The 21,084-nt window shown below is 39.0% G+C and overlaps 1 protein-coding gene across 2 annotated transcripts in view; it reads right to left on the reverse strand.

Moving 5' to 3' along the window:
- Positions 1 to 1,979: 1,979 nt before the first annotated feature.
- Positions 1,980 to 21,084, reverse strand: part of cnnm2b (cyclin and CBS domain divalent metal cation transport mediator 2b) — an 83,408-nt gene continuing 64,303 nt past the window's right edge. The window contains exons 2-8 of one of the 2 annotated variants that reach the window (XM_047365984.1): positions 20,120 to 20,263; positions 15,221 to 15,358; positions 12,015 to 12,184; positions 9,107 to 9,200; positions 8,502 to 8,564; positions 5,229 to 5,407; positions 1,980 to 3,728 (exon numbers count right to left, since the gene is read on the reverse strand). In XM_047365984.1, the coding sequence (XP_047221940.1) occupies positions 3,444 to 3,728; positions 5,229 to 5,407; positions 8,502 to 8,564; positions 9,107 to 9,200; positions 12,015 to 12,184; positions 15,221 to 15,358; positions 20,120 to 20,263 (1,073 nt within the window). In that variant the 3' untranslated portion in view covers positions 1,980 to 3,443. The remainder of the gene's footprint in view (positions 3,729 to 5,228; positions 5,408 to 8,501; positions 8,565 to 9,106; positions 9,201 to 12,014; positions 12,185 to 15,220; positions 15,359 to 20,119; positions 20,264 to 21,084) is intronic. The other variant, XM_047365985.1, reaches the window with a different exon arrangement.

Consider the following 21,084-nt stretch of genomic DNA (forward strand, 5'->3'; position numbering starts at 1 on the left):
ACTGGTGCAGTAAAAGGGATGTTGTAGGGCAGAGAAAACGATGACAAACTTAACAAGAGTCTCTTGTGAAAGTGTGTTTAGTATCCGCTAAAAGTAGCTTTGTATCTCACAAATATGAACATTTTCAGTTAAGAGTAGTTTTAAATGGAAAAAATGAAGCATTTGAAGATGTATTTATCTTTTTTTTTTTTTACAAACTCACAGTAAAACGACCTCTCTCTTCTACAGGCAATGAAGCCACCACTGATTAAAAACTTCACAGAATATCCTTTCAAAACATCGAAGCTATCCATTTCACTTCAACCTCCATGCTGCCTTAGTTGCAGGTTACACAGAAACAAGAAGAAAGCACCTCTAGCACAGCTTGAAAGTGTCCTGTAAAAGGGGCTAAATATTCCTAGCACTGAATGCTAATTTATTAGCATTCAACAGCCTTGCTATTGTATGAACACTGACAGCTTATCACTCATAGCTGAAAGAGCTAGCTACCATCATGATGGTTATTAATAACAAATTACAGCAACATGCTAGTCGGCGTAATGACTTTTCTAACTTCCTGTAGCAACTAGATGTGCTACGGCTAACGTTAGTTTTTATGTAAACAGGAAAAAGTGCACATTCAATTTTAGATGTTTTGTATATGCTACCACTTCCAATCTTAACACCAGTCAAGTTTTATTAGAAAAAGATTAAAAAGCAGAATCGATGTTTATAGGACAGGTGCACCTTTACTGTCAAAACCTGGGCACATTATTCCTTAATGATCCATTAGACAAGATAAACACGAACAAATTTAAATATCTCTGAAAGGCAAAATTAGCTAAAGCATACAGATGCACACCCAGAGGCTCAGTTCTATGACTGAAGATTTTCAGCGGTTTAACACAGGTCTTCAGTTCAGTTGTATGGATCTCAATTTGTTCAATATGTTCAATTTGTTCAAGGCATCCCGGTATCATGGTACACACCAAGAGTTTAAAAAGCTACAGGTTTAAGAACAACAAAGATTTTTTTTATTAAACCGTTTCTGTGGTTTGAAGTTTGTGGCACAGCCCCACCCCCACCTGTTGTTGTTGTGTCAGCCGTCTGATGGAAGGGCCACTACGTTTCCCACACTTACAAGAAAGATAAACCTGGCTTTATAGAAATATTTCGTCACAAAGAACATGAACAGTGATGGTGTGGAAAATAAGCAAGTTCCTTTATCCCTATAAAGGTAAAGCTACTTTGAAACTGCAGTTGGGAAGCTACAAACGGCATGATGACTGTTAAGCAGTAGACTGCAGGCTAGCTGCAGGAGCAAATAGCCCAACCAAATTAACCAGCACTGTCCTCTGTATAGAGCCAAACAACAAACAGCGTATGTGCAATAAACATGCTTACTTAAACATTACAGTTACATTAAATGAATCTTGAGTCTTTATTACATAAGCCTATTTACCTATATATAAATACATGTTCTACATAACATAACTGTTTATATCACAACTTATTATAGCTATTATTTTAGCAGCGATAGCAATAATTATAGTTTTTCTGTTTTTTAAATAACAAATTCAATCATGTTACTCTTTCTTGTTTTTTTTTATTTGAATACATACTGTGAAACTGTTATTTTTTTACTTAAGATTGTCATTCTGTTATTCTCAGCCTATGACTAGTCCTTTATGATGAAGTGGTTGCTAACATAAGAAAGTGAGGTATCGGTTTAAAATTTGCTGAAATATTTTCTCAGAATGGGGTTAAATCTGAATAGTTTTAGCTATCTTGTTGTTGCGCTGACACTTTTTGGCTTGTATTAGTATTTATATGAGTTGTACAGGGATTGGGAGGCTAATATTTACATAATACCTGGTGCGGATTTTATGAGCAGTTTTTGTTCCACTTGCCCATCCCTGGAATATCCTTTTAAAATGTGTGTTTTTAAACCGTGCAAATTAAACAAAAGCAGTTTATCTCAGATAAAAAGCAGAACAATGTATAAATATCTCTGTTTAATAGCAGCCAGCATCGTTGAAGAACATCTGAAAATCTGATCTGTATCAACTCTGTAATTAATAAGCTTAAGTTATAAACTACAATCTGTGGGGAAGCCAAAACAGCAAGTCAAAGGTTGGTCTCTGTTACATTGTTCAAAATAACTAAAAAAACAGGATAAAAAAAAAAAACACATTCATTAGCAAAACAGTGGAGAAGCATTAGCTGTGCATCATTTAATGTCGAGGTTGCTCTTTCTGACTTGTTAGGACGAGGTCATTAATACTGTGCAGTTCTCACGTTTGATTATGCGTGAAATTTGAACAAAAGGCATAAAAAAACACATAACCTCACATGCATAGATACCTTTGTTGGTTGGCACTTTCACCCCCACACCCCCCTCGCCCAAAATATGCTGCAGTAACTGGTTAAGTCATCACATGAGCCGGACGTGGTTGAGGTCAAAAACGTGATAGAGACAAAGAGAAAGAGACACGCCACATGGCTGCAGTTAAACACGTCTCAAAAACAGACACCACAAACATACAAATATATCTGTCAATTTATAATACACTGAATTATCTTCTTTTATAATCATCTCTTAAATAAAGCATGGTTCATTGCACTTTGTTAAAGTAACTAATTATATAATTTCTCTTCAAGGCAATAGTGTGATTTGTTTTTTTTAAAGGTGAAAAAGATACTATAAGCCTGATTTAGGATAATAGTAAAAATAATAAGATCTGTAATGTACATAGTGTTTCTGTAAAAGATCCTCACCTCCTCATATACATTAGTGGATGTTCATATGTAGCATGTTCTTGGGGATGCATGCTTTTTGTTCATTATCATTTCTCCACGTGTACATATATACAAACAATATTATAAAATAAATAAATAAAAGAAGAAAACATTCTTGGTTCTCGGTTTAACGGTTTCTTTTGGTGCAGTCTTCTACGAACCGCTGCTCTGTGTGTGAGTCTGATGGGACCAACAGTTGCCTGAGCCTCCCTGAAGGATGCATCAGAGCGGAGGGTTTGTTTCTGTACAGGGGTGTCAGTGTGACTGGACGGAGGAGGGGGGACCAAAGTCTTTGGCCTGAGGAGAAAGTCCAGCGAGCCTTGTGTTACGTTGTGAGCGGACCTGCACTCCGTCGTCCTCTAATCCGAGTTGCCGCTATGAAAGTGACAGATTATCACCATACAAAAATCTCATTTCACTGGTTCTGTCGGTACAGTGGGGGGTTCTGGTGTTCAGGACATTGCAGCACCCATCATCCCCGCTGCTGCCATCCTCCTAAAATGGATAAGTCTCATTGACTGAATGGGGGCGGGGGCCTTCAGGTTGGAGCAGAACCCTTACTCTGACCACTTTCCCTCTTCTCCACTTAACGCCACTGCTCCATGCGTGTCCATGGGACAAGGTGGAGGGTCTCAATCTCCACTGGGCGCAGCAGGGGCTGAGGGCTAGATGGGTCCCTCGTTGTGGGCGCTGTGGTTGCTCCTGCTCACGCCCACACAGTTCAGCTGCTGGTTGAGCAGGTGGGATGTCTCGTTGCCCATAGCGAGGGCCACAGCAGGGGAGGTGCTGGTAGTGCTGGCCGTGGTGGTAACGATGGCCGGCGTCTCCACCACTCCGTCGTGAAGCTCCGTCAGCGTGAGCTCAATCTTGGTGAACTCGCTGTCTGTGGACTGGGGGGTCTTGTCCATCCTTGACGCCATCACGGCGTTCTGGTACTGTTGACGTGTTACCTGGAAAACAGGAAAGTTGGTGTCAAGGTAACTTATCTGAACAAGAAAAGTTACTGGACATGTTTGTGAAGCGTTGCTAATAAGCTCTTAAACACCATCAGAAGTCACACAGGTTATTTAATGAAGTACTGTGTACAAATTGGACATAAATAAAACCAAACAAAACAACTTTTACTGAAGTCAGAAGAATTTTGTAGCCAATAAATAGGGCATTAATATGAGTTGCGTGGACTTCAGAGTGTTAGTGATCGCTGTTTTAAGGTTAGATTTCAGGCTTTTGCACTTATCTATGTGCCGCACACAAAGACCTCAGATATGACCTTTTACCTACTTGAATTGCTCTACTCCAGGTCTCTTCAAATTGTTCTCACCTGAATTTTTTAAGTCCAGTCAAAGTAGCCTCTTACTACAAGCAGGAGGCATCACAGAATAACTAAACTGAGCAGCAAATTACCTCGTCAGGTGTTATGCTGAAAAGGGTTTTCTCTGAATGCCTTTAAACATATAAAAAGTTTCTATGATATACAAATCATCAAATTTTGCTCATTTAGAAATCCAGAAGCTCTAAAGTACTCTATTATTAGGGGTTGATACATGATTAGCCATAACTTTAAATAAAAAAGTATTACACCTTGTATGTGTGTCTGTTTGTTTAATAAAGTGGTGAACACAGCCTCAGTCAAACACTGATAGCTTGTTGACTTTTTTGGTAATTATAGTGGGCTCTCTCAGCCTAGGTAATTGTGTTTCTTGATGAACTGTTGTGAACTTGGATGATGTGTTAACAACCAAATTTGACTGGAATATATTCCTTAACTTTTATGACAGAGCTCTATATTATACTACATTTTTGCCCACATCTGTAGCCTCTGGGGAGCTGCTCCTGGGCTTACTGATGTAGAGCTTAGCGACTGCCTCCGCACTTTAACCGCAGAAAACGTCTAAGCCCACTCTTGTCCATCCATCTACATGTGTATCCATATACATATAGACATTGGACCATTGATTATTGAGAAGGAAACTAATGAAAAACAGGATTTTTTCATACTACTTTTACATTGTTTTTTTTTATCTTGTGAGATAAGCCTCTCTCATTTCCAAATACAAACAAAGTTATTGGTTAAATAAAACTATTTGTAGGTCTAAATCTGCTAGTGGTATGAATAGGTTTGGGCATACATGTACATTTGCACTCCACGAAGGTTGGTGTTATGGAACAGTGACAAGGAGAAAGCCCCAGCAAGTCAGGTTAAAAGTTCCTCATAAGTCATGAAGGTATGTAAATATGTAAAAGACTGCTCTGGTCACATGGGACCAAAATGTAACTTTTTGGCCTACAAGCAAAACTAAAGTGTGTGGTGAAAAACTGCAATAATAACTTTTTGAAAATAATTCTATTTTAATTTATCATTATCACGGTTGGATTATTCATTCTTATACACATTATCAATAAGCAGCAATGCATGCAGTTGTAAGCCAGATCCTTGCAGTTATTCTCACCTTGATATACTGCAGGTCTGATCGCGCTCTGACAGAGTAATCGGGGACATAGATATGAAGGAAGGAGTTGAGCTGGTTGTTGCTGCTGCCCAGCGTCGGCGTGATGGCCTCTATGCGATCACTCCTGTTGAGGGAATCTGAGTGGTTCAGCCCAAATGACCGTGGAGGGGACTTATTCTCTGCAAGAAGGTAAGAGGTGGGGACGAGATGGTTAAAACACAGAAATCTGAATGAACAATGTCTAAAGTACCATCACTGATGGGTGGTGCTTCTTAATGGAAGAACGGAAACAGTAACATTATTGTAAACCAGTAAATCAATGATAAGGATTAGTAACAGTATAGGAACACAAATGACTGATTATCACTATTATGTTTCAAATATCAACAAACTAATTTGACACTCTGGGTTTCTTTGAGTGAAATAGAACGAGGAGGATTCAAGCAAGTGGTCGGTTTTATTACAAAGTTGCTAAAGAAGGCAGCATGTTGTGTTTTTAACAAGTAGAAAGAGGGACACGGTGGGCTTAGTCTTACATACAGTAGACCACAATATTGTGCATACTTCTTTTAAAATATCAGGTATTTGCGAGGTAAAAAAAATCAAAACCTTCTCTACCTTTAATGTGGCGTATATCCCGTACAATTTCAAAGAAAAAAAACCCCAACTGGTTGCATTAGTGTACTAAACTCCCTAATCAAAATAATCTCATTGTACAAATGTATCAGTCAGGAGAAGAGTCCAAACACAATAAAGTGTTATTTGTATATCATGGCCAGTGAAGACCGTCATGAGTATCTGGTGAAAATATGGGACAACAAGGACATAACAAAAGCTGGGCGTTTCTCCAAAATGAAATATAAAACTGGTCAGAGAGACTTGTTAAAGCTGAAGGGGCTGCAGGAGTATCTGTAAACTACTGGCTTGTGTTCTACATGTGACAACAGTCTTTTGTATTCTCCATATGTCTCGACTAATGAGTAGGGATGCATGACAAAGACCCTTTTTTTTAACAAAGAAAACACCCAGACCTGGCTAAAATCTCCCAAAACAATATGACAGACTTTGTTAGGGTCTGATGAAACCAAACATGCCATGTTTGATCACTGAACATCTTCAAAAGAACACCATCCCCACAGTAAAACATGGTGGTGGCAGCATCATGCTGGGTTACTTCAGATGGAACAGGTGGTTAAAACATTTTTACAGTTCCAAATAAAAATTAGTTTTGACCCAAAATATTCCAGTTTCAGCAAGAATTTTGAAGATGGAGACGGATTAAATTTTTCAGGGCAACTTGAAGTCAAAGATTGCATCATGATGAGCATAAAAACAAAACTCTTCACCAGAAGAAAATCTTTCTGGTGTCAGCTGAAGAGAGCTATAAGGTAGACAATCAGGTCGTCACAATCAGGTAGTTTTGATGAACGTTTGCAAGATATAGTGAGCAAAAATGATAGAACAACATATCGCATGCTGATAGACACCTATATAGGAAGACTGAATGCTGAAACTGATAAAAAATGTGATTCAACAAAGCATTTCTAAGGGTGTACACACTTATGCAACTGGGTTATTGCTGCTTTTTCATATTTGACATTTTTCCCTCTGAGTGATTTGCATGTTTTTCATTTAACTTGTACAGGATATGAGGCACAGAAAAGGTGGGGAAAAAAACCGGAAAGACAAGTATAAAAGTGAAATAAAATGAGTTTTCAATCGATCTCTAATTTTTTTTAACAAATCTCACCCTCATCTTTCTAAAGAAGAGAGAAAAGCCACTAATTCACATGAATTCATGTGAATCCTGTATTACTTAGCATTTTGTCCAGGTCAGATGTTATATATTAGCACAGAGGCTTGCTGTGATGTCTGGAAAACTCATTTGTACATAAACCTTGCAAAGAGGTGAAACTAAGGAGCAGAGAGTGAGTTGGGGGTCTGTCCAGTGATGCTGCTGCTGCTTTTCTTGTGCCACAAACTACAAGATTTGTTCTGTTTTTGGTTTTTTTCTCAAATGTTTTTAATTAAAGCCAGATTATGTTTTCCACTCCTTGAAGAATTGGAAATCTCACACACAACAAAGTCAAAACGGCTTGGCCAGCTCTAATGCTACTTCATGGACTGGAATGTATGTAATCCCACATCAGGATGTGTGTGTGTGTGTGTGTGGAGTGCAGAGGGCCAAAGACCCTGGATGTGAACTCCTGTGAATTAGTACTCCACTTTCTAGGTACTGCTGGAGCCAGGTTAACACATGAGGAGGCGGTGTGCAGTTTCAGGGATACACGCTTGTCGCTGAGCAAAACTCGGTATCATAATAGGTTGAAAAAAATGTAAAGAGGCACAACGTGGCTTTTTTTGTTCAGACAGAAACATGAGGGTGTGTTTGTGTCGAAGGCAAGCTGTCTGTGGGTATGTGTGGAGCGAGTGTGCGGGCTCTGTGAACACAGGGCTGCACATGTGGACATGCGTATGTGAAGGCCTGTGTCCTTGTATGTGCGCTCAGCGGTGTCCAGGAGGGGCTGTAGCTGCAGGTCTTGTTTATGCAGTGGGAAGGTTAAAGGTTAGGGGCGAGTGAGGCGGAGCCTGGTTCTACTCTGGGGCCTCCGGTCCGAAACACCCTTCAGACACTTGACTAATGGCTCATAAGACAAGGGCGTTAAGTCTGAATGTGTAGTCCTATTTTTTTCAGCAGACAGGTTTAAACAACATATTTTATAGTGGGACAAACACACAAGCACTCAACACTTTAATTGTCTGCATAATGAAAACACTTTCAGCAGTATTTGTGTTTTAAGCTCTAATATTAATACCAGTCTTACACATATTTCATGCAAACATTTCACAACTGCAGACATTCCCGAACTCTTGGTGTTTTTCATTTTAAAATATAAAATAATTAAGTTCACCATCAATAAAAGGCAGATTGTCCTACAAAGTTTCAGGCTTTTACTGTGGAACCAGCAAAACCAGAAGAAAAGAAAAGAAGGTAGGGCTAAAGGAAGAAAGGAAAGTACAAAAGAAAGAAAGAGTGAAGCAATGACGTGACATAGGATACAAGAAAAGAAACAGAAAGGAAAGGAAAGGAAAGAGAGGAAGGAGAAAAAGGAAGGAAGGACGGACGGAAGAAAGGAAGGAAACTTATCCAGATGGGAAAAGCACTAAAATCAAATACCATATTTAGCCAGACTGTGTAGGAACCTTGTTAGCTAAAGACATGATATGGAAATAGTGAAATGGGAGTAAAAAGGACAGAAAAAACCACCATACCTGGAGATCCTGCTAACGATTCTGCTCTACTGGCCGCAAATGTACGAGACAGCGACAGTGGCACTGAGGAAGGAGAAAGATCCGACAACACCAGGAGAAAAAAGTCAGAGAAAAAAAACAAGAAGTGTCAATTACTTTTAAGATAAGGAGCTCTGACACCATTGGAGAGTGATTGGTTTGATTTAAGTTAGGACTAGAAGGGATGTTCCACCATTTCACCAGCAGGCGTCTCCCCGATCCCAACACCAGAAAGAAGCAGAACCACTGAGAAAATCTGAAAATAGTAGTCTGTGAAGTTTATGAATGAACTGGGAGGACTGAGTCCATCACCAGCTGATGTTCTCTCATGACGTTTGTCCGTGACGTCAGTCTGGCTCTTTAAAACAAGCACTTTCAGCTCAGTTATTGGGTCGTTTCTTAAAAACAAGAAGCGTTTTTAGCACCTTAGAAAGCACCAAATGAACATTAAGGTGCTGTAAAGATTTTTGGCAAAGCATAATCTATAATTTGAGGTTAAAAATCCAGCAACCATGGCTGTTTTTAATTGTAGCATTGTTTTCTTGCAATAATCCCTCAATATCACAACAAAGAGGTAGAGAACTTACCAGGTGACACTGTCAGAGACATCATCCCATAGAAGGAGAATGGTCCTGCTTCAAACTTCATCCCCTCTTTTCCTGCCTCCACCTCCACTTTCCCCTGTGATTATAAAAAGAACAAGGATTATTAAAACTTTTGTAAAAGCCATTCACTGATTGAATTCACCCTGCTCTTTGAAATAACATTTAAAAGCTGACAATCTGATCAAAAACATAAAGATTGGAGAATATAATTATGTACGTGCCTTCAGAGAAAAAAAACCCAAGAAACCTAAGTTCACTTGTTGATATCTAACCAAAGAGAGCAGATTGGCCCTCACTGAAATAAAATGACCTGTAAACACCTGAATGTTCACACTGCAGGCCCAGAGTCCCTGCTTGTGTACAGAACTGAACAAAACTGATTATTAGACAAATACTGGTATATGGCCCACCAATATTGCAAGAAAATATTTTGCCCTTACAGTTTTATGCTAATTTCTGCTTTTTATGTCACATTTAAACATCTCAGATCATCAAATAAAAGTAAAAGAAAACCTGAGTAATTTCACAACGCAGTTTTCAAATGTTATTTTTTAAAAGAAAAAAAACAACCAAATGCAAGCATTTCCCTTGTTAAATTGAGTATTAACTATGCTTATCCACATTAATATGGGAAGCTGAGTTTAATTTCACTGGTCATATCCAAGTGCAATTACTTCCAGACCTGCACAATAAAAAATCACTTAAACAAAACCTGTTTGTTGACATGAAGTAGGCCAAAAGATCTGAAAAAACAAAACAAGATGTTCTGATCTAATAAATAAAAGAATAGATGAGTCATTGATATTCATCAGCTGTTACTAATCGGGGACTCCACTGAACCGACTGAGAGTCGTGAACCTTTGGAGTAGCAGCCTGCCTCACTTGCATCAGTTAAGGTCACTGTTCATGACAGAAACTGGTCAATGATGGCATCAATGGAAACGTTCCAAGGCAAAAACAACAGCTGACGGAAAAGAACACAAAGGCCCATCTCAGTTTACTGATGAGGCAAAACTGGAAGCTTATGGATGGCTTGAGTCCCACTACATCTGGCGTAAACACAGCATTTTAGAAAAAAGTCTGATGGTAGTAGTGTGATGGTCTGGGGCATCATTGCTGCTTTAAAGTTCTGTATAAGTTGCTTTATTTGAAGGAACCAAAAAGTCTGTCCTTGAAAATCCTGAAGGAGAATGTCCAGCCTTCAGTTTGTGACCTTAAGCTAATCACACATGCAGCAGAACAACAATCCAAAACACTCCAGCTCTGAATAGCTAAAAACAAACTAAATAAATTTTTTGGAGTGGCCTAGTCAAAGTCTGGACTTAAATCCCAATAGTAGAGTAGTGTAGGAAAAAAAACTTGGCCAAATATGTTTTGCATGAGTTGAATTCATTAGCACGCTGTTTTAAAGAGGGACAAGTCATCATGTCGACCCCAGCAAAGACCTGCAGCTGACTTCTCAGAATGACAAAACATTTGTCCAATAATCTGCAACCAGAATGTCTTAGATACCAAGACGGAGATCGGATAAATAAGGAAATGACCGTGACAGAAGGATTTTGAATGTGTTTCTGAATTTGACCGGGAGCCAATGGAGCTGCTGTAGAAATGGGTGGATGTAGTGAAATTAAGAAGTTCAGGTGATGATGTGAGTTCTGGACCAGTTGGAGCTTATGATGTTATTTTTGAACGAGACCAAAAGAAGAGAGTTGCAATCATCAGTACGGGCAGTGATGAGGCTGTGGACAAGAACTGAGGCGGCGTGAGGGGAAAGGGAGGGAAGGAGAGGAGAGTATTCAGCCTGAGTGTTGTTATTAATGTGAGAGGTGGGAATTATCAAGGATGACATCCAGACCCTGAGCTGAGGGGGAGACTGTGGAGCTGTCAATGGAGAGAGAAAAACTGTCCACTTTGGATTATTCTGATTTTGTTCCTATAGGAAGGCGCTAAGTTTTATCACTGTTTAAGTTTAGGAAGTTTAAGTGAACTGGTTAGTACCATGTCTGGGATGGAAACGTGACCAGAATCGTTCATTGAGGTTATTGTGAGTAAGGCAAGAGTGGATTTGATTAACAACAATCTTTTATAGTATTTTGAATGAAAGGTATATTGGAAATAGTGTGGAGATTACTGTAATTGTGGGATATGATGCAGATTCTTTCAGTGGGTGGGAACAATTCCAGTATAAATATAAGCAATTTCCTTTTTCTGAATTGTGTGTTTCCATGTGTCCAATATATTTTCTATTTGGAGCCTTTTTACAAACAAAAAACCTGCTCATTTTAAAGCTGTAAACACTGTTGTATGCAAACAATGATGAAGGCAAACATGTTCAACCACTTATGAGCTGTTTATCTTTGCCATTGCTGCTGTTGTAATCCAAACTGTCCTGCACTAAAATCTTACCATGCATACCCTTAAAGGATGCATGGCCTCTGTGGGAACAAACCCCTGCAGTGCTGCTCTGTTAGATCGATGACTATACTGTGGAAAAAACATTATGACCACTATTATGAAAACAATAGCTTGTGGTGCTGACAGCAACATGTTTAGAGTGCCTATACAGTGTAGAGCTGTTTGTGCAGCTGTCGTCATGACACAAAAGTTAGGTTGTCGAAGAAAAAAAACTGAACATTCATTAATATAATGTGAAAAGTCTAGAGAAGCTAAATTACATATAGTTTTGTTGTCTGATCCTAAAGGCCTGAAGAAGTGACATTTCCTTCCTGATTTTAACCCACTTTTTAAATTATTTAGATATTAATTCAGCCTGCCAGACTTTTACTCTACCTGTAAAAGTAAAAGTCAGTGGTAAACATGCTGGATTAAAATTTTTTTAACAAAAATTGTGCTGTTTTTTTCCTCTTTGTGGCCCATTGTGCATGCACACCTGCAGGATGAGGATGAAATACTCCACAGGCTTGTTCCTGTGGAAGAGGTAGTGCTCTGCGGCCCGCTTGTTATTCTCGTCATATTTCAGCTCCTGGATGACGTTCGGGTGCTTCAGTAATCGCAGCAGGATCTTTTCTGACATCTGCACCGGAGAAAATGGCTCCACCTCTGAAGAACCAACCAGACAAAAAGAGACCTTCAGATGAGTGTGAAGCTGTTTTATAAATTACCTCACATTTTATGGATTGAATAGTATAAAAGACTTTTAATAAAATTACAATCATGTTGCTGATGATCTTTTAAAACTCGAAAAATTAGATCTGCGCATAAGTTCAACATTTTCTGAATCCCATGACCAGACACACTCATGCTGGATTTGAACATCTGTGTAAGAGAAAATCAAGATATTTGAAGTCCTGTAGCAACAAAGCGTCTTGTTGAAAACAGAATAGCTATAACACACACGTCTTAAAGGATGAGTGTTTTGAGCAGAAATAAATCTTTGCAAAATCATTTTTTCTGGAGGTTAAATGATGCAAGTCTACATTTTTAATAGAACTCACGTTATTTTCAGGTTAGCTGATTGCAAAGTTTTAATGGTTGATTATATGATAATAACCTAGAGGACAGTGGTTAGATTTTAAAAACAGATTTGACAAAACAGCTCCTTTTTGTGAAAAAGGCTTAGATCATGAGCACAGCTTTGTTTTTCTACGGTGTATAAAGATAGGCAACAAAACACACTCCAGCATTGCATTTTTTTTATCTATAAGCATTTTGTAGCCAACAAAATGTGATCTCAAAATAAGCTATGAGACCTTTTTGAAAAATTACGTGACATAAGCGTCTCAATTTAGCGACGCCACGTTGACATCACATACAGTATGTTTCACTGCTCTAACATTAACTTAAAAGCTACTCCGAGCTAGCGACCACAACCTAATAATAATGTAACTTAAACTCATTTTGTGCTATGCGGTTGCTCTGTCTGCGCTGTTGAAGATTCACTTACCTCACCATGCTAAAAGCTTAATATGGCCCTAATGACTCAACCTACTTTGTAATTAATTCAGCCAATAATTATTTGACCACCTGGGGACACTGATGAACTGTGTAAATGCCTAAAACTTTAATCCCCAGATGTTCAGGGGATCATTAAGCATGAAAAAAGAACAAACAACACAGTGATGTCACTGTGTTGTTTGTTCACAATCAGTTATTAGGTTTAGGGGCGTCTACTTTACGCCGCAGCGCCAGCTTGATTTTTCCCCTAACAAATGAAATCATCATTCAAAAAGACCTTGTATTTCTTTATGGCTTCTATGTTTGATATTAAAACATATTAGATCAGTTAAAAAAAATCTAGTGTGAGAAAAAAATAAGGGAGCAAAAACTTTTTTTTACGGACACCAGGGGTGGACAATTAATTTTGCCAAGAGAACCAAACAACTAACTATGACTGTTGAGGGCTGCATCATTGGCTGAATTTGGTAATTGTTTGATAACAAACTCTAAATATGACTTTTATCAGTTGCCAGAACAAAATTTCATTACAATTAAAATGCAACACGCCATACTGACAATTCAAATGTTATTTCATCTTCACTTGTATTTTTTGAAAAACATTTATCAAATAAAAATATGAAAACTCTTGTACACTTAATGTTTAGTCTGATCATGTGAATTCAAGCTGTAATCCCTGTAAACAGCAGACTGTTTACCTAAAAAGACACTTCACGCTTGTGGGCTGCATGATATTTGAAAAGCAGATTGTGAAATTATTGTTTGCAATACTGTCTTTGACCTTTAGCCTCATGGGAACTATCATGTGTGTCAGGTGTATGGACATCTAGTGACGTGAGAGTAAATCAGGAGGCTGAAAACTCGTAGGCATCCAAAACATCTATACATGATCCCTGGAGAAAACTACCAACAAATATTACAGTCCATATAGACCTTTGTAATATATTTAATACTGACAATGAGATGATGACATATTGTGCAGCTCATGTATTGCTGAGAGTTCTTCATTCTCTGTCATTCTGTTTTTAGAATAAGCTGGCATTGATGTCCAAACATGGGGCTAATCTTGCCTGGCTACAATGGTCTCCTTCAATACGAATGCCGGTTTTTCCAAAGTAAAAGCAGAAGTAGTACTTCATATATGTTTAGTTTGGGGTTTATTTCAAACACTGTGGGTCAGTCTAAATTGTCAAATGTGGTCCATAAAATATCCAGCACTGATCAACTTATTGACTGACTTTGGTCAGGTACTGGACTGGAAAAGGAGTGACAAAGCAGCTGAAGTCTTCAGAAGCCCAAAGAACTATTTATGGTGATCACTTTAAAAAATTACATGGAAAGCCAGTCTCTTTGGACAAACTGGACCAGAAGGATCCTAACAGCAACTGGACAAACTCAGCCACCTGTTGGGCCAATCAGCTCCTTCAACTCAGCGGCGGTGATGTGTGTCAGCTGGCTGTGGGCTCCACTGAGAGGAACTGAACTCCCTAATAGCCTTTAGAGAAACTTAATCAACAGTTAGCTGCAAGGTCAAAGTTCTAAAGCAAATCCAAATGCAATGAGGCACCGTCAGCCGCTGCTGTTGTAGTACAACTCCACCATTCTGCTGCCTGTTCCACTTCCCCAGAGAAAGCTGCTGAAATACTTCACATTTTACACCACTAAGCACCCAAGTATGTCGACTAGTGTGAGAACTGCGATCATAGGCCAAAAATGCTGGACGTGATGTCATTGAGGAACGAGTGTAAGCAAACAGGGTGGTGTTTTTAAAGCTGCGAGCGAAGACTGCAATGTGTAACCTTCGGTGCATGACATGCAAGCAAATAAACGCCTGCGTTTCTCTTTTTTTCAGGGTCTCTCCACAGCCTGCGGACATCCCGTGCCGCACACTGAAGAAGTCTTCCACCTCTTCACACACACATGCATACCAACATGCTTGTTGTGAGTCTTTACACAACCCATTCCCTCACTAACACTCATGTACAGCAGATACTCATTCTACACACATTCTCACTCCTCCTCCTCCCTCATAGCCAAAACTCAAAGCCTGCGCACACACACACACACACACACACACACACACACACACACACACGCACACACAAACATGCACAAACCTTCCCCACAGTAAGGGGCTGAGGGCACACTGGGGGAAGTCAAGCAGTAACGCAGCCCACTTGCCTGTAGCTAGGAAACGCAGGGTAGCCAGCAGAAGCTGAGGTGATATTTTAACCTTCATTTCATTGTCAGTGGGCTTGAAGGCCGAGAAATCCTGCTTCCTTTCCCGATGGGTGATTTTCTTCTTCGTCTTGTTGTCGGCTGAGGAGAGAAGATGAAAACACAACCTGAAGCTGTTTCTCTGTCAATAAAACATCACTTTGAGACGGTGCACAGACACCAAGCTGGTTGTCCCGGGTCACAGGGTGCCTAAACTGGAGTTGCTCCTAAGCTATTTGCCTTTTCTGGAACTGTAGCCGTGGCCACTTTCTCAGAAATAGAGAACTTTAGCGGGCTACATTGTTACAACATTCTTACCACATTCCTGACATTACAGAAGGCCGTATGTATTCGGGTTCAGAGTGTCACATGACAGAAAGGTTGGTATTTTGATAGGAACGTGTTTTTGTAAATACAAAGACTAAGGTAAGTTTATTCTTTAACAAACATAAGGAGTAAGCAAATTTCATAAAACACCTCGACCCAAAACCCCCCGGATGGCAATTACCCTCACAAACACTTGGTCTAACACTTTATAGAGCAAAAACATATGACTATAAAACACATTTTTACCTAAATAAATGGCTGATTGTGATAAGGAAACAGGTCTGTGGAGTGTTTAGCTCTGGATTTTAGCTACCATTGGCATCATTGTCTGATGCAACAGAGAGCTGTTTTAATTTAGGAACTTGCATAGAAATATTATATTCATGTCTCGTTTAGTGTGTGTGTTGCCATTTCCTACTCCTTTCTGTACCCACAAGTTGTCATGTTGTCCTATTTTATATGTTTTATCCCTGTAAGCAAACTATTTCATACTGTATGTTGATTTCTTTTGGTAGGAAATTATTTTAACGAGTAATGGAAAAAAGATTAATTTTTAAACTGAATGGCTGGTTTTACTTTAGACTAAGCACTTTATGTCATGCCACTTGCTGCATCGTTTATCTCTATTATTTATGTCTGTATTTTTGTATTTATTTTTACATATTTCTCTAAGGGACAACAGATGAAAAGTAGCGGTCTTATAGTATATTTACATTTGTACCTGTTACCAATGTTGAATAATGTCTCACTTACAATTATATTAAATTAAAATAAACTAAATCAAACATGTTCAAATAATAATAAAATAATATAATTTATTATTTAAAAGAAGATATTTGTGTTTGATCTTTTCTTTTTTTAATTAATGCTTCCTGCCAATAAGTCATGTACCATTGAAAAGTCTATTTATTTCCCTTTAAATTATGCCACATTTGTAAGGAAAATGTGTCGTGTGTGTGTTTAGCAGCAGAGTTGCATATATGTGCTGCCCATTTAAAACTTTGATAAAATCCTCCCTGCCGGTACCAAACAGCTGCCATTGACTCTTGTTTGATGCTGTTTGTTGGACTGGAGGAAGTCTCTGATAAGCTGCATTCTGTGGCTCCGGGTATTGACATCTTGGTAAAGTCTGAACTTTGATCCAAAAGACAGGAGATAAGAGATTATCACAGGCTAGAAAATCTCATCTTGATGTTTATCTGCATTAAGTTTGTCTGAAATAATGACAAGTCTTGTTTGTCCAGTGAGGTACATGCTGCCCCACACCTACATTTACTGCCAACAAGTATTATTACTATAAAGAAATAATCAGCCAAAAACACATTTTCTTACTTTCTGCATTATGTTTGTATTATTTTCTGCATTATGTTTTGTATTATTTTCTGAAGATTTTCTGCAGGTTTGTGCCAATTGACCTTTGTGAAATATAAGAGATTATGACTACTAACAAAAACTGTAAATTTCTGATTAACCTCCTGTTACTGGTAGATATGGGCCAGTATAAGCATTTAATAACCTTGAGTAAATTTACCACGATTTCAATGACAGCAATTATGTATAACGTGACCTAAATGACCAATGAGTATTTCTACTGCTGCTAGCATGCTGATACCTCAAACATGTATTTATTATATTGAATTTAATACATATACAGTACTTATGTATTAATGCATAATATTATTCTGTGCTTACTTCACGGAAAGTTATACCTTTTTTTCTCTGCTGATGTTTTTTATTTAACCTAGAAAACCTGTTTGTTGTAAATACCTTTGGGTGACTATTTTATTGAAAATCTTTTATTCATTTTATTATTTTGTAATTTAATTCTGCCTGTGTTGTAAAGCCATGTGATTTCAGTAAAATGCGCTTTATAAATAAACTTGCTTGCTTGATTTTTGCCGTTCTGCACTTTAAAGAGTAAAACTAGCTGCTATTAGGCGGCGAATAAGGCGAGCTTCACGCTGCAGGTCTTGATGCTCAATTCCGATTTTTTTGCTGACATCCAGTTTTCTTTTTAAGTGGTTGTTCAAACTACTAATTAAATGCGACCACCATCAGACTTCCGTCTGAACGGTTCACGACCTCAAAGCACTCTGCACGCGCAGATGGAAAATGTAGACGTCACGCAGCAGCACACTGTTTACGGAGGTAATAACGGATGCCGGTGTCTCGGTGTTGTTGAGCAATGGGAGCCGACAATATTATAACTGCATCATAACAGGACGAAGAAAGATGAGAAAAAAAGAGAGCACAACTATTAACAGAGCAGTGGAGCAGTGACTGCTACTTCTGTAAAGAAGTCTGTGTGGGTGTGTCCTCCGAGCCAGGACAATGATGACCGTTCAGAATGCGAAGCTTTGAAAACTATCGGATTTCCGATTTAGTACCACATATGAAAGTGGCAAAATTCTGATTTTTTTTTAGGTGAAAATATCATAATTGGACTGTTCTGACTGCTATCCAAAAAGTCAGATACGGGTCGCATTTGGGCAGAAAGGTTGGATTTGGGCCACATTTGTCCACAGTGTGAATGTAGCCTTAGTTGGGCTCTCTGCTCCGGTAGAGCCAGCTGTTGGCTGCTTTACAAACATGCCAATCATAGCTTGCCAACTGTAAAACATTGTTACCTTAAGAGGACTGATGGGTGGCACTCCTTTAGTTTATATGCCATAATATTTTTTTGTTTGACAAAATAAATATCTAAGACATCGAAGTAAACCAATAAAAGTAAAGCAGACAAAATAAGAAATTAAGGCAGACAATCAACAGAGTAACAGAAATCATAGACTGTTAACAGAAGATGGACACAGCTGAGCAGACATCACCCGATTATTTATAAATTGTTGTTTTGAAGCCTTTAGTTGGGCACTTAGCTTTTACTGGTTTGTTCTTTTGGAGCCTGAAAAAAACAAAACTGGAGAAAGGAACACCACAGTGACACAACAGTGTTGCAGCTGATGGTGTTATCCATACAAATCACACACTTTGGAGCCAGAACAAAGTCCATATGAATCAGGAAGCTTACAGCGTCCATCTTTATGTACAATCTATGACTGAAAGATGCGTTACACTCTCTGTAGTACAGGAGCACTAAAGGTTCTTAGTTGGTTTACATATGGTGCCATGAAAAAGTATTCATGCCCCATGAATTACGTTTTTTATTTTACATTTTGTGACGTTTTAGCCAGTAACTTCAATGTATATTGATATGATTTTATGTGATGAACCAACATAAAATATAGCAGAATGAAAATGATTCATGGTTTTTAAAACCTTTTACAAATATAAATCTGAGTATTCTTAATCAGCCCCTCTGAGTCTTTGAAAAGTACCCCAGATTCAGACAAATTGGTTGGAGTTCATTTCTAAACATCAGTTTTCAAGTCTTGCCCCAGATTCTCCATTGGTTTTAGGTCTGTACTTTGACTGGGTCATTCTAACACATAAATATGCTTTGATCCAATCCATCCCTTTGTATCTCTGGCTGCAGATTTGGAGATCTTTGTCCTGCTGGAAGGTGAACCTCTACCACAGTTTTTTGGACCCTCTGATATATTTTCTTTCAGGATTTCCCGATCAACTCTGACCAGCCTCCCTGTGGAAGAAAAGGATCCCCACAGCATGGTGCTACCACCACCATGTTTCATTGTGTGGATGTGTGCTCAAGGTAAAGTGCAGCCATAGTGTTTTGCATGTAGGCCCAGACGTTTGTTTGATCAGAGCACCTTCTTCCACACGTTTGCACAAGCCCCCTACAGCAAACCGGACATCTTATGACTGAGTTTCAACAAATCTTTCATAAACATCAGATTTATTGAGTGCCAAACAAATGCTTGTTCTGTTGACAGATTTCTCCACCTGAGTTATGGATCTCTGCAGCTCCTCCAGAGATACAATGGGCCTCTTGGCTGCTCCTCTGGTTAATTCTCCCCTCCCCCGGCCTGTCAGTTTAGGTGAACGGCCATGTCTTGGTGATAGGTTGTCCAAGCTCATTATCAGATGATGGGTTGAAAACAGAACTCTGTGAGATGTTCAAGGTTTGGGATATTTTTTAGACACTAACCCTGATTTCAACTGCTCCACAACTTGCCAGCTGTCTTCCTTGGTCTTCATGATGCTATTTGTTCACTATTGTTCTCTAACACACCTCTGAGGCCTTCACAGTACAGCTGGACTTTAGAGATTAAATTACACACAGGTGGACTGTGTTTGCTAATACGATGACTCCTGAAGGGAGCTGGTTACACAGAATTTTATTTAGCGTTATCCGAATAAAGGGGACTGAATGTAAATGCACACTACATTTGAAAACTAAGTATCATTGTCATTACAGTTTACAGTTATGTGCTACTGTATGTTGGTGGATCACATAAAACCCTGATACACATACTAGTTGTAATGTGACAAAACAAGACAAATATGAAGCAGTATGAACGCTACTCTATATGCATGACCTGCTAAAATGACACCATCTCATCTGCTACATCTCTACATTCAAACACTGAACTAATTCTAAGCTTAGAGAGGGAAACCTACTGTACAAGTCAGTCTCATCCAGGATCTCTGACTTGATTATTTCTTCAATAACGTCCTCCAGGGTGACAATTCCCAGAACCTCATAGAAGGGGTCTCCCTCGCCTTCATTGTTCACCCTTTGAACTATGGCCAGGTGGGATTTTCCTAGCAAAATATACACACACAGGTTGTAAAGTTAGGGTCATATAATAATAAAACAAGTTAAATATAGTTGAAGCATTAGGTTATTGGAATACAAACCGGCTGCGACAAACTACTTCTCTAATAGAATATTAATCTGGAGTCTTTTTCACCAAATAAAAACAAGTTATGATAATAAGGTTGCATGGCTAGCTCTGCAAGGTATCAATGTGTTAACAGTTCCAGGAAAAAGACCTTCAGACAAAAAAGAGACAGGTCAGACAGTGCTACATTTCATCATATCATCCCATTTGGACCTCTTTGCCTCCACATCTGTGTTCCCAGGACCCTCCTGCGTGCTGTACCATCTGAAACACAAACTACAGTGTATGCAGAGAATACTGTCGGGCAAAACACTAAACAAATTCTTTGCTTTTTCTCAGCTTGTGATCATTTAAAAGGAATTTTCCAGAGGCCAGGCTAATATTAGGCCCTGCAAAATGAAGTTTCCATTCCGCCCTGGCGATATTCTCACTGAGCTCCAGGAGCAGAGCTGAAAAAAAAAAAATAACTCCTCCATGTGAGCAGACTGTCAAAGAATGGTCAGTTTACATGCACCTGGGTGTATAATGAAAGATGGACGCCGGTTTGTGTTAATGTGTAGAAAACACAGCTGATGCTGTTTCAGCTACTATGATGGCTGCTGTGGTGCAGGAAGGCACCGGATGAAAAGACCTAATGCTGATTACTGAGTGTTTTATTGCACTGTGGCTCTCTGCTTCCCTACAACACAACAAGACGTCCCAGTGGAGACCTGAATGTGAGAGCACCCGAAGAGATATATA

The sequence above is a fragment of the Girardinichthys multiradiatus genome, chromosome 5, assembly GCF_021462225.1.
Source record: "Girardinichthys multiradiatus isolate DD_20200921_A chromosome 5, DD_fGirMul_XY1, whole genome shotgun sequence".
Lineage (NCBI taxonomy): Eukaryota > Metazoa > Chordata > Actinopteri > Cyprinodontiformes > Goodeidae > Girardinichthys > Girardinichthys multiradiatus.